The sequence below is a fragment of the Euphorbia lathyris genome, chromosome 9 (genome assembly GCF_963576675.1).
Source record: "Euphorbia lathyris chromosome 9, ddEupLath1.1, whole genome shotgun sequence".
Lineage (NCBI taxonomy): Eukaryota > Viridiplantae > Streptophyta > Magnoliopsida > Malpighiales > Euphorbiaceae > Euphorbia > Euphorbia lathyris.
The window spans coordinates 45,222,173-45,236,770 of record NC_088918.1 but is presented as its reverse complement, the minus strand read 5'-3'; the positions used below and the strand labels follow the sequence as shown (position 1 = coordinate 45,236,770).

General features: G+C 35.6%; 1 protein-coding gene across 2 annotated transcripts; it reads right to left on the bottom strand.

Moving 5' to 3' along the window:
- Nucleotides 1–3,112: 3,112 nt before the first annotated feature.
- LOC136206471 (protein trichome birefringence-like 34) lies at nt 3,113–4,620 on the bottom strand. 2 transcript variants are annotated; one of them, XM_065997529.1, is made up of 5 exons: nt 4,494–4,620; nt 4,138–4,415; nt 3,849–4,045; nt 3,620–3,778; nt 3,113–3,544 (listed from the first exon to the last, which is right to left on the bottom strand). In XM_065997529.1, the coding sequence occupies exons 1-5, from the start codon at nt 4,618–4,620 to the stop codon at nt 3,187–3,189; spliced, it is 1,119 nt and encodes a 372-aa protein (XP_065853601.1). In that variant the 3' UTR covers nt 3,113–3,186. The 2 variants fall into 2 exon arrangements, with proteins under 2 accessions (XP_065853601.1, XP_065853600.1); XM_065997528.1 differs by having other exon boundaries at nt 4,138–4,620.
- Between the last annotated feature and the right edge of the window lie 9,978 nt (nt 4,621–14,598).

Below are 14,598 nucleotides of genomic sequence, written 5' to 3'. Positions count from 1 at the left end.
ACCATACACTAGTCCATTAAATTCGGTTAACCAATTATTTCGGTCGGTTAACCTTTTATTTCGGTTTCTAACCATTAGTAAATAAAAATAAAAATAATAAAAGAATTCTAATTTTTATTGTGAGGGAGACGACGGGTCAATGATGAGTTGAAGAGATTAACTGCGGAGAGGGAGTGTACGTACATTATGATCCCTCAGTTTTGATTCAGTTAAATTGTTTAGTCTCTATATCAAATCTCCGTCTAAAAATGTGTTAAAGAACAATTAAACGGATAAAAAAAAGGCAAAATGCCCCTAATAAAACTTATGGCTATGAAGTTTTACAAAATAAGTAATAAAATTTTATCCTTATTTCTACATCAAGAAACATAAAAGAAAAAAACCCGCATAAATTGAAATTAGAGAGACAGTAACAAATTAACTGAGAGTTTTTTTAATCAATTAACTAAGAGTTATTTACATATTTTCATCTCATTTGATGTTAATATTTGATAGAAGGACTAAACCATTTAAAGTGGAAAAAAAAAATAGAGACCTTATAATTAAATAGTGGATTGATTAATGAGTTATGAAAAACTATAGGGACTAAATAATTATTTACCCATATAAATAAATTTATTTTTATATTTTTTTAATATTTAATTGAGATTCGGTCGGTTTCGGTTAACCTCGGTTTTTGGAATAAAGAAACTGTAACCGTAACCATTAACCATTATTTTTAAAATTAAAAATCGTACACTAGTCCATCGGTTTCGGTTAACCTTATTTTCGGTTTGGTTTCAGTTTGGTTTTCTGGTTTTTCGGTTTTCCGGATTTTTGTGTGCACCCCTAACCACTGGGTTCTCCCAGGGCACTCTAATACTAAAGTCAGTATCGCATTTGAAAAATATAAGAATATAGAAAATACTTAGGAAATCGATAGTTAACTTACCTGAAAAGATATCATCTAAAGGATATATATACATCTTTTTGTAACGTTCTTGGCTTAATGAGACTTGATGGTGCTGTTGCGCCATTACTCTAATTAATGGTTATTTATTCCTCCATTAAGTGCCAATTATTCCTTGCTAGAAGGAATAACAGCTCTTAAGTTTCTTGATAACCGTCCGACAGATATGGATCCTTACCACATGATGGATCCTTCTCATGAGTTTGATAGTCTTTTTTTTTTTGGTAGGAAAGTTTGATAGTCTTTTGACGTATCATCAAGATGGCGTGTCATATGTTTGGCGTATCACGACTCGATAGCCTTTGTAGGCTCTTCTCATTTCTTGTCCTTTATCTACTTTATCTGTCCACTAGTGGATGATGACATCATATATAATTTCGGATGTTATCAAACTATTTCATGGAATTTGTATTCCATAATTGGTGGAATATATTAGGGGGGATGTGCAAAAATACCCATATCGTTTATAAACATGAGCAATTTTACCATTAATGTCTAAAATGGTGCAACTTTACCCTTAAGGTTGACAACCAAAAGCAATTTTACCCCTGACATTGACAAGTTGTGTCAATTGAAAAAATTATTCATGAAATTGTCTTCTCGGTTATGAATCTTGTCATCTACATTTCACATGTTCATCATTTTATCACTCATTAGTAACAGATCACAAACATATGATTAAACGTGGAAAAAAATTAAATTTTTTTTTAAAAAATATATTGCATTTTGTACGAGTTGAATCAATTTCAAACATTATTATAAACTATATCATATATTTTTTTTGTGATTTAATAATAGAATTGGAGATTAATATTCTTAACAACTTACCCATTTTTGTATCCTGTTTGTAAACATTAAAGGTATTTTTGTATCTTACCCATTCTTTTAAGGCTTAATAGGCACCCAACCCCCCAAACTTGTAACTTTTTTTCACCTGGCCTCCTCAACTTAGGGGACAACCTCTCAACGCTCTCAACTCTCCAAAAACATCACATACAGCCCATTACACCCCTATGTTCGGTCAAAATATTGACTCATGTAGAAAACGCGTTTTACTGTTGACCACACCAATACCACATGTCATTTTTTATTAAATTTTTCCATGAGACCCCTGCTCGGCGAGCAAGCCCATTGTGCTCGGCGAGCAACTACCAGAGATGGATTTCGATCAGAATTCTTATACCAGAATGGAAAATTTTAATAAAAAAATGACACGTGACATTGGTGTGGTCAACAGTCAAGCGTGTTTTCTACACGGGGCTGTATGTGATGTTTTTGGAGAGTTAAGGGGGTTGAGAGGTTGTCCCCTAAGTTGAAGGGGTCAGGTGAAAAAAAGTTACAAGTTTAAGAGGTTGGGTGCCTATTAAGCCTTCTTTTAACTTAGGAATAACTATTGAGTTAAATACACCATTAGTCACTGAACTTATATGGTTATCTCAAAATGGTCACTCAACTTCAATTTGTCTCAATAAAATCACTCAACTTTGAGTTTTGTCTCAATTAAGTCACTATAACGATTTTAATGATTAAAAATCATCGAAATGATGACATAAGTGATACGTCAATATGAGACACCTCATATTTATAACCGAAATGACACATGACATCCACATATGCGCCACATGGCTATCATGTGTCGATTATTTTTATAGAAACTAAAATTTAGTTTTTTTCATAAAACATGCGGCTGTCACATTTCGTTCTGGTCAGAGATTTGAGTTAACTCATGTTGACGTGTCATCCATGTCATTATTTCGATGCGTTTAACCACTAAAATCGACAGAGTGATCTAATTGAGACAAAACTCAAAGTTGGGTGATTTTATTGAGACAAATTGAAGTTGAGTGACCATTTTAAGACAATCATGTAAGTTCAGTGACAAATGGTGCATTTAACCCAATAACTATTACATAACTAATATTTTTTAATGATAAAATTACCCTTCCATTATCCATCGACCATTTGTTTCATATTTTAAAACACAAAAAACGGTAAAAATAGAAAAAACGGTAAAAAGTGAAACATGGAAAATAGTAAAAATGATGAAAACGGAAAAAATGATAAACAGAAAAAACGATAAAAAAAAATTATTTAGAAAAACATGAAAAAAAAAGAAAAAAAAATGTGAAAAATGGAAAAGGATGAAAAATAAATAAAAAGCATAAGGCAATGATGGTAACATAAATCTGGGTAAATAGCAATACTAAAACTGGAGGAAGAGTCGCAATAGAATAGAATTAAAGAGGATAGAGAAAAAGAGCATAAAAAAGGTGATTCCAAACATCAGGAAGGCCAGGGAGACACCAGTGAATACAATCAGCATAGGTTTTAGGATTGGAAAGTTGTTGTTGAGTTAGAGGTTCCCCCCAATGCTTTGCATATATAGAAGGATGTGCTTCTTTTCTGTACTCTGATAGCTGTGTTATATTAATCATATGAACATTTACTCCTCCTTTTCTCTTTAACTCATTCAACACTTTATCAACTATTCTCATCATTTCTGGACATGTCGATTCTCCTCTGTATCCCTCTTTTCTTATTTCTTCTGTTTCCCCGTAACAGTTTTCTCCTTCAACACCATCCCACTCTTCTGCCCTGCATTTCCAATATTCAATTCATTTCAATTTCAATATTCAATTCTACTGTAATCATGTAGTACTAATCAACTACCTTTCATGAGTTGGTGACATGCTTACGAAGAACAATACTTGTCTTGTTGGGTCAATGTGTAGTTTTACCCATTCCGACCATGTCTTTAAAGCCATTTCATAAACTCTTGGCATCTTTACTACTTTATAAATACCATCTGACCTCTCAAATGATCCCCACCTGATATTGTTTTATATTATATAGAGAAATTAAACAAGAATGAATCACCAAAGAAAAGAAAAAGACTTACAACACTTTCATTTGAGACCTTCTCCACCAAAGATAGCTATTAAAAATAAGAATGTCAGCCTTGATCCAATGTCTAGCATGCTTCTCAATTGCCTCAACTCTAACAATCCGATCTTCAACCCGATGCCTAACTGGATCATCCGAGTTTGATTCCACTAGTAATGGTGCCCAATAGAACTCCACTGATGCATTATATTCCTTCACCAATTTCAATTTCAAACATTTCAATATTCTCACACACACTCAAACTATTTTAATGTAAATGTAATGGCTAGAAAAAAAACACTTACTAGGGCTTTGAAGATAGAAAGAGATGCGTTGTGGTGCATGGATTTCTGGGTAGGAGGAAGGGAAGAATCCAAGAGACAAACCATAGAAACCCATTGGCCTCTATTTAAAGAATCACCCACAAACATAAGCCTTTTGTTCCTCAGCCTCTCCAATAGTAGGGTTGCATTGAACATTGGAAGGTCACACTGGTCAGGCTGCCATCTCCAATTCTGATACCTCAAATCCATTCTACCAAACTTTTGACAGGCCAACTGATCTGACATGAACCTGCATTCCTCTTCTTTGTACAAAGGGTATGTTTTATTGTCAAAAACCCACTTTCCCGAGAACAAATTACACTTTGACAATAACTCACCTCTATCTGTTTCTGTTTCTGATTCTCCGCTGTTCTGGGTTACATAAACGATCATACTTATGAGAAGAAGGCCAATCAGGGATTGGAAACTGCTTCTGATACCCCATCCCCACGTATAGGATGCCATTTCGATTTCGAGACCTTTGCCATTATGTGTATCTCAAGATATAACCTTTAACAATTAAGTTAGTTAGGTATCACTTTCATGACTGGATTGGATTGGCTTTCCTTAACTAGGAGTAGTAGTGGAGACCGACCTTTGGGTAGTTTCTTGATCGGGATAGATAACACTTACAAACATGCCTGTCTGCCTTTCTTTACTAAACTACCCTTTCTTTCTTTCTTTTTACTTATTACTCATGGGACTCATCATGTATTTCTTAGAGATAACTAGGATAATTATTTATTTACTATGTAATTATCACTTTAGTTTGTAACATCTCAAATTTTTCATAAATTTATATATAATATACATACATTAATTTCAATATGTAGGGATAAATGGTAACGGTCCTCGGCACATTCACTAATTCATTTATGGTCCGTCCGTAACCTAATTAATCAGTTTAGAATTAGAGTTAGGATTAAGAGTTTAACCTAGCTATAAATAGATAGCTAAGGAAGCTAAACCCTAAGACATTACACAAGAGAAAACACAAAAGAGAGATTTCTCTCTCTCTCTCTCATTCTCTGTCCTCGTTGCGTTCTTAGTTCGTGCAACAATGGAGATTACTCATTCGATGTGGTAATCTCCTATATCGATGATATGGAGTTAAGGTCAATTACTTCCGTTGATATTCAACGGATCTGCGCTACAAGAGGTAAGCCCAAATCCATTGATTTACTTATTGTTAGATCCGGGTTCATTACATGTCCCTTAGAGGTTAGAGAAATCCATTTGGCTTCTCCACTGAAGCCTTCATTAGTATCAGAGTCGTTTAGCTCCGTGTTCCATTTATTAGGAACCTTTTTATGCATGATTTATGATTCTATTGATTTGTTTGATTGAATGATTGAATGCTTGGATGAGTCAAGTCTCAAATCTGTGTTTTTAATGTGTCTCGGGATGTTTTTAGTCTACCGAAATCGCCCTGTGGGCTGTTGGAATTTTGTGGCGAGTTTAAATGATTTAACACGTGCCAATTAGGGCCTATTTGCTCTATAAAGCATATTTCCAGTCGCCAAAACCCGAAACTGACCACAACATCGAACTCAGAGACCCAAAAACCCTTACTGCACAAAGTTCGGAGGCCACCGGACACCGGGAAGGCGGCACGTGGCCTACATGCATGCGCCTAGGGGTGTGCATAGGTTTGGTTTAAACTGCATACCGAACCGAACTGATTGAATTCGGTTTTCGGTTTGGTTTTTTTAACATTTCGATACAATCGTTTTTAATTTTAAGTGTATTTCGATATTCGGTTCGGTTTTACAAAAAATAGGTTTGTGGCGGCCAGCGTAAAACCTAGCCACATCTTATGACATGAACCATACTATAAATACTGTTGGGGCGTTCCCTACTCAGCGACGCGCTGCACTTCCTAGACCCGGGTGTAGTGATAAATGTGCAAGGGTTGCTAGGTCATCACCCCGAAGCGGCGCGCCACCCCAGGACCCGGGGGTGGTGTCAAATATGCAAGGGTTGCGGGTAAAGAAGCTAGTCCACGGTAATGGTAGGGGTAGGGGTAGGGGTAAGGGTAGTAGGTTACGCTTTGGGACATGGAACATAGGTTCTTTGACAGGAAGATTAGCTGAAATTGTAGATGTTATGAAGAGGAGGAGAATAAATATAATGTGCCTACAAGAAACCAAGTGGGTTGGAGCCAAGGCTAGAGAGATAGCTCCTTGGGGTTATAAGCTTTGGTACTCAGGAAAGGATAAGGGTAGAAATGGAGTAGGTATTCTTATCGATAGGGAGTATATTGATGATGTAGTAGCGGTGTCTAGGAAGAGCGATAGAATTATGAGTGTTAAGCTAGTGATAGGGGATGAGGTTGTGAATGTCATTAGTGCATATGCGCCACAAATAGGATTAAATGTCTCTATCAGACAAGCTTTTTGGGAGGACCTAGAGGAAGTGGTGCAACAGGTTCCTAGGGATGAAAAAATGGTACTGGGGGGTGATCTCAATGGATACGTGGGTTCTAGGAGAGATGGGTTTGAGAGTGTTCATGGAGGGTATGGTTTTGGAGATAAGAATGAAGCAGGAAATGATATTTTGGAATTTGCATCAGCCTATGACTTGAGTTTCATGAACACATGGTTTATGAAGAGAACATCCCACTTAGTGACTTATCGGAGTGGCGGTAATGTGAGCCAAATTGACTTCTTCTTAGTAAGGAGTGCTTGGAGAAAGAGTTATATTGATTGTAAGGTGATCACTGGTGAGAGTACGACAACCCAACATAGAGTAGTGGTGCTTGATTTTCGAAGTAGGAAATGTATAAGAAAACAAACACCACAAGTAGAGACTAAGATTAAGTGGTGGAAATTGCAAGGGGAGAATCAACAAAAATTTGTGGATGAGATGACCAAAAAAGATGTTTGGACTTGTAATATGGATTTAGATATAGATTCGATATGGACTAAGATGGAGCATAGTATAAGGGAAGTAGCGAAGGAAGTTCTAGGGGAATCTAAAGGTAGCATGCCACCGGGTAAGGACACATCTTGGTGGACAAAAGAAGTACGACAAGCAATAAAGAGTAAGCGAGAATCCTATAAAATATTGGGGAAATGTAGGAGTGACGAGAACTACGAAAAATACAAAGAGGCTAAAAGGGAAGTAAAGAAGGTCATACGAGATGCTAGAGCAAAGGTGAATCGGGATCTGTATACAAGATTGGATACGAAAGAAGGGGAAATAGACATATATAGAATTGCTCGGATTAGAGATAAGAAGACGCGAGATCTCGGAAAAGTTAAATGTGTGAAGGATGTGGACCAGAAAGTCCTAGTTGGAGATAAGGATGTCAAGAAACGATGGAGGTCCTATTTTGATGACTTATTTAATGGAGATCGCAGACAAGATGTTGGAGATATAAGTATCCATCACGATATGATAAATCATGAATGCCTTCGGAGAATTCAAAAGGGTGAAGTCAAAATGGCATTAAGTAAGATGAAGTTGAAGAAAGCAGTAGGACCGGATGGCATCCCTATTGAGATTTGGAGATGTTTGGGAGAAAGAGGAATCGAATGGTTGATGACGTTCTTCAACAAAATTTGGAGAAACAATAAGATGCCATCAGAATGGAGGAAAAGTATCTTAATCCCTTTGTATAAGAACAAAGGCGATGTTCAAGATTGTGCCAACTATCGGGGAATCAAATTAATGAGTCACACTATGAAACTTTGGGAGCGAGTGATCGAACAAAGGCTAAGGAGGATGGTGAAGATCTCGAAAAACCAGTTTGGCTTTATACCGGGAAGATCAACTATAGAAGCCATCCATCTAATGAGACAATTAATGGAGCACTATCGAAATAAGAAGAAAGACTTGCATATGGTTTTCATTGACTTGGAGAAAGCATATGATAAGGTACCAAGGGAAGTACTTTGGTGGGCCTTGATAAGGAAAGGCATTTCGTGGAAATATATTGACATCATAAAGGACATGTATGAGGGAGCATGCACGAGTGTACGTACTAGTGTTGGGAAGACTGAAGAGTTCCCTATTACGATTGGAGTGCATCAAGGTTCCGCACTAAGCACATTTCTTTTTGCCATCGTTATGGATGAACTAACAAGTTCACTTCAAGATGGTATACCATGGTGCATGCTGTTTGCAGATGATATTGTGTTGGTTGAGGAGACGAAAGAAGGAGTGGAGAGGAAGTTGGAACTATGGAGACAAACTCTAGAATCTAGAGGCTTTAAGTTGAGCCGAAGTAAGACAGAATATTTGGAGTGTAATTTTAGCGGCCATAGGAGTAGGGAGGCAGGGACAATCACCCTAGATAGGAGAATTGTTCAGGCCTCGGATTGCTTCCGGGATCTATTATCCAAACGGATGGAGAAGTAGATGGAGATGTTGCTCATAGGATTAAAGCTGGTTGGTCGAAGTGGAAGAGTGCTACGGGTTTCCTTTGTGACCCCGACATGCCTAATAGATTGAAGGGAAAATTCTACCGGACGGCAATTAGACCAGCATTGTTATATGGTACGGAGTGTTGGGCAGTGAAACACTGCCACATCCATAAGATGTCGGTGGCGGAGATGCGTATGTTGAGATGGATGTGTGGTCATACGAGAAAGGATCGGGTGAGTAATGAAATAATTAGGACAAAAGTAGGGGTCACATCTATTGAGAATAAAATGAGAGAAAACCGACTAAGGTGGTTTGGCCATGTGAGACGTAGAGCGCTTGATGCGCCGGTTAGGAGAACCGAAGAGTGGCAAAGGGATGTAGTGGTGAGGGGTAGGGGAAGACCTAAGCAAACTTGGAGGAGGGTGATCGAGAGTGATATGAGTTTACTGGGAATTGAGGAAAATATGGTACTGGATAGGATGGAGTGGAGGGAGCGAATTTGTGTCGCTGACACGACTTGATTTCACGGTTTTATATGATGGTTCATGTTAGCCGACCCCGAATCATTTCGGGACTAAGGCTTTGTTGTTGTTGTATTGTTGAGATAATAACACAATATAGGTATATTTTGAAAGTATTCCATTTTTGTTGTTGTTGAGGTAAATTTAATGAGAAAATATAGTGGTTTTTATTTGTTATTTTTCATTTTTAACTTAATTCAGTTTATTCGATTTAAATCGAACCGAACCGTATATTTTGGTTCGGTTTTAATTCGGTTTTAGCTATTATTCGGTTTAGTGTGAATTATTTTGATCATTTCGGTATTCGGTTTTTGCGGTTTGGTTCAGTTTTCTACCGATGCACACCCCTACACGCGCCCACGTGCAACCGGTGCCTCCCACACACACGGTGCGTCTGGCACGTGCGGTATTTCCTGATTTCTGCTCGGTGTCGATTTTTACAGCCTCCTCGAATTTTTTTTAGGGTTTTTCTTGTGATTTTTAATTTATTTTTGGATGTATAGAATGATTGATATTGAATTAATTAGGTTTCTATAATTGTTTTGAGTGTGTAAAAGCTATTTATAAATACCCAGAAAATTAGTTAAATTAAAATTAAACTACAGAAATATAATTTTTTTTTCAGATTCTAAAAATTAAATTTATCGAGACCAGTCTCTAATTAAAAGTATTTTTTTCTAATAAAATATCATTATACTTTTTTAATTTTTAGATATACAAAATGTATTTTTAATATATTTTGAATAAGCGTGTAATTAAAAATAATTATTAGAAATTTATTCTAATTTATTCATTATTAATTTATGATAGATAATCAAATATTATTTTTAAAAATTTATATAGCATCTATTGCGTATAACTGTATGACTGTAGTCTATTTGTAAATATTGTGTAACCAATATAATCATACATACACATAATCTGGAAAATTGTTTTTGTCTTGAGTCATATGTTCCTCAAAGAAATGGATTGAAGTTGGTTTTTTATCCCGAAAGATTTAGTTCATGACATAATCTTTCTCTTTTCTTTCGTGCCTTCCCAGTTATGGTCGGCACTGTGAGGACTCCAATCCTTGCTCGTTTTCCCCACCAACGTGCAAGATTGAGCCGAATGGAGTGGAACATAAGGAGGTGTTGCTTAAGTAAACATATAATCTGGAATGAACATTGAGGCAATTATGCATCATTTGGACTCGTTGCATACTCAGATGCAAGAGTGCATTTGGGAAGGTGGTTTACATAGAGGGTACGACGAGTACCCCCTATTCATGCGACTCCATGAATCGTTGCAATATGAGAAGCTTAAGAGTATTTTAGATGCAACATGGGAAACTTATGAGAACAACTACAGAAAGACTATGTAGTTGTTCATGAGCATGCAATGAGATAAGGGTGTTAGAGTTCCTCAAAACAGTTCGACTATAACTCTGCGATCGGGATAATTCTACTCGTGTGTACGCCACCACACTGACCAAGAACATTGATAGGTAGATAGTGCGTATCATGAGACATGTACTAGTTAGAAAATCATACTTTGGAGCTTAGGTATTGGACGTGTCCATGGGTTATAGGTTATGACCTATTTATTAGTGTTTTCAGATGATTTCAGAGTTATGGAAGACATGTAGATTCATGTTTCTGTCCGGGTAAAAATAGGTTTATTTAGGTAAATTCATTATTTTTGTTAAATGGGGCTAAAATCAATCTCGGGATAATAAGGGTATTTTCGTCCTTTAAAGATATTAAACCGGTTAGATGAATGAACTAGGTTTTGGACACAATTGCATGTTGTTTGCTAGATCCTACGCTTAAAAGAGTCATATTTGATCGAGTCGAGCGTCGTAGTTAAATCTGAAAGAAGGATCTCAATGTCCTACGACTAATGTTTATTGTTTTGCAGGTTTAATAGATTTATTTTCTAGGACTAGAATTGATGTATTAGCGCTATTTATGCCATTTGTGATGCAATAATTTTATCTTTTCAGTATTTATTTATCGCTTTTGAACGCTAAATGATATTTAAATGAAGATTAGAAATATAATGGTATTTTAATAAAGATAAGTCTATGCGTTTATTAATCAGACCCTTAAACAGTTTAAATCACGAACCTAACTCTGAAGATGTGGCATGTTGTGAGTCCGTGTACTATCTAATCTTTTGACATGTTCTCGAACATCAAAACTCGAGTGGCGACTCTGAAATTATTAATCTAACCACAAAACATGATAAAAGGTTAGATAAATAATCAATTGAATGCATACACTGGAAGGGACACGTCGAGCGTCGGCTTTAAAAACGGTAAGTGACAGTGTTATGTAAAAACGGAACCCCATCTGCTGAAATCCTCCGAAAGTAGGGTAACCGGATCCCACGGCCACTCACAGATGGTTTTGCTTTTGCTCCCTATTTTACTTATCCTGTGCTTTTACGTGAATTTTATGTCAATCTTAAGGCCATTGATGCGTCTGATAATGCTAAATTGTTGAAATTTCGTCTGTATGGTAAACCAATTATACCATCTTCTCTATTTTCACATTTAATTCTAAATTCTGAAACCTTCCGATTGAACTGGGCGTCATTTCTCTATTTCTTTCACACGTGTCTTTCTCGTCCCTCTCTTCTCCGATTCTACCATTCTCTATTTCCGGTTGCACCAAAACATTATAACTATCATTCCCTCTCCTTCTCCTTCTCATTCTCTCTATATCTAAATTGTTGAAATCCATTTTTTAGCTCTGTAGACACAAATCACCGATGAAATACCGATATAGGCGCCTAGAATTTCGAGCCATTTAGTGCAGTATTTCGGACGAAGACCATTTTTTATTTTTTAATTGTATGATTAAAATCAATTTCAATCCTTCACATTCGTTTAGCCACATATTGGTGCTTCAAATTTGTCTCTCTACATCTTTCTCTTGCTTTTACCATTCCCCCCTGTCTCTCTTTCTAGAAGTAATTCTTTTTCCGGGGAGCATTTATTATGTGTAAATTTTAGGGGATTATGTTCTTGTTATTGTGGTTGTGGTTATGAGCTATAGGGTTTATTTGCCTGGTTGGCGGGTTGGTAGGTTCTTTTGTTAATTGATTTTTGAGGCTGTGCGAAAATTTTCGAGATTGATCTGTGTTTGGTGGGCCCGATATGACTGCCGGCGGTGGTGCTCAGTTGATCTCCGTTCATCCTGGTGAACTCAAGTTTGTTTGTAAGCTCTCTCTCTCTCTCCCTCCCTCCCTCCCCCTCTCTCTCTCTCTCTCGTGCGCTCTCTTTCCTCTCTTCTCTATTTCTCATCTGCTTTGCGGTGGCACGGCAGATTAAGTGGCCAGATTTGGTAGCGGTTCGATGTGATGAAGAAGATAATCTGTTAAGTACATTTGGGTGCAAGAAGCAAGAGGTTGAAGATGCCATTTTGTTGTTTTTTTCAGTTAATTGGGCTTTTGGTTTTGTGTTATGGAGAGAAATATGAGGTTTTTAGATTTTTGGTATGGGAAATTGCTGATTTGATATTGGATGGAGAAGATTGTGTAATTGATTTTTATTTTTTATTTTGGGGTTTATTTGTGATAATTAGATAATAATGGAGTTAATTTATAAAATAAATAAATATAAGGATAAAATTAACTTTTTCCTTTAATTTTTTTCTTTGACTTTTAACACCGTTAAGTCAATTTGACATATGTTTGCTAACGGAATGAACCTCAATGTACCAGTTTGTAAATTTTTAAACTACAAAGATGCGGATTGAAAACAGGTAGTAGTGATATAAAAGCATTAAGAAATGAAATTGAGATTAAAGAAAATAAGAATGGGTATGGACATTATTGTTGAGGGGCAGGTTAGTAAGTTAAGAGGAAACAAGTTGTATCCAACTGTTTAAGTCAATTAAACAAAAGTAGAATTAGGTTAGAGCGGTTAACGTTTCCACTTCTGCAGCCGTTGCCTTGAAGCAGCCTCAACACCTTTTCTTTTCCTTCTTCACAAACGCATTTCCAATATTTATATACAGTAAAACCTCTATATAGGAATACACTTGGAACCTGACTATTTGTATAACAATATGGAGGTTATTACTAAATAGAGTTTGGTATATAAAATTTTTCAACACATAAAATTTTAAATTTTTATCATAGGCATGCATGGTTTATATATAATGTATAACAATAGGAATTAATGGAACAAATTAAATATTTTGAATTTCAATTTAGAGTTTACGTTTTCAATATATAGATAATTGGAAGAGTTTAATGAGAAAAATATAAACATCAATGAGAATACTAAATATTTATAATTTCAAGTTGTAGTTTGTGTTTCCAACTCATAGATAATTTCAATAGTTTTTTTTTAATATTTTATAATTTAGTTTGAATTCTTAATAAATATATATATATATATATATATATATATATATATATATATATATATATATATATATATATTACTATATAGAGACATATTTTCTAAATGTGGGACTTAAAAAGTGTATAACAAATAACGTTTGAGAGGTTATTCCTATTTATAACTGGCCCAAGTTGGGACTGAGTTTTTTTATAACAAAATAGAGGTTATTCTTATATAGAGTATTCCTAAATAAAGGTTTTACTGTATATGCTATTCAAGAAACCAATTACATAGAAACTTTTTAATTTAATAATACTTTCTTCTTTCTTATTTTATTTTTTTATGTTTTAAATTTACCCTTTACTTACCTATTTATTAGAATATGTCTATTAGTAATTTTCCATTCACATATATTTTCACTTAACAAACGGATGATTACTATATTATACTGTACCTTTTTTACTTTAATATTATACTAGATTTTCAAGATGTTTTGTTTACTCTATTTTTGTTTTCCATATTAAAAAAAAAAAAGAGGATTTTAAGTGATGGATTAGGAAACTATTGTTTGGCATTTATAAATGGAAAAATATATATTTTCAAGAGCAGAGAATCCCTTGTTGCTCATGTGCTTTCCTTGTTTGCACTAGAAATTAGGAGAGTGAAGGTTTTAATAGCTTGGACATGCTGATTGTCGAAGATCATAAAGTTCCTATGTTTCCAAATATGCCACAGACAGAGAGCGATATTATCCTCCAACATTTTACATTGTCATTTTGTAAATTGTTCCAAAACCATGTGTCAATATCTGTTTGTGATGAAACAAACAAGACCAAATTTTATGGCTCTTTGGATACTCCCTTAAGGCATGAATTTTAGTTTCTACCCCCAGCTTGGCCTCGGCATTGTTCAGACTATTACGAATCATAGACCATAGGAAGAATTTCATTTTTTTAAGGGATATTCATTTTCCAAATAAATTTCCATTTCCATATTGAGTCTGCCTATCGGTTACCTGCTAAAATTTGGTAAGCTGGTTTAGTCGTCAACCTACTGTTGCTTGTCCCACCTGTCAGTAGGGCTGCACAAAACTAACCGGAAAACCGAAAAACCGATTTCCGAAACCGAAACCAAACCGAAAAATAGGTTAACCGTAACCGATGGACTAGTTTACGGTTTTTATTTTAAAAACCGATGGTTAACCGAAACCGAAAAATA

Coding starts and splice junctions, on each gene's coding strand:
- LOC136206471 (XM_065997528.1), bottom strand. CDS start 4,620: ATGGCATCCTATACGTGGGGATGGGGTATCAGAAGCAGTTTCCAATCC. Junction 3,779..3,848: donor AGGTCTCAAATGAAAGTGTT/GTAAGTCTTTTT, acceptor AAACAATATCAG/GTGGGGATCATTTGAGAGGT. Junction 3,545..3,619: donor ATGTCACCAACTCATGAAAG/GTAGTTGATTAG, acceptor TTGGAAATGCAG/GGCAGAAGAGTGGGATGGTG.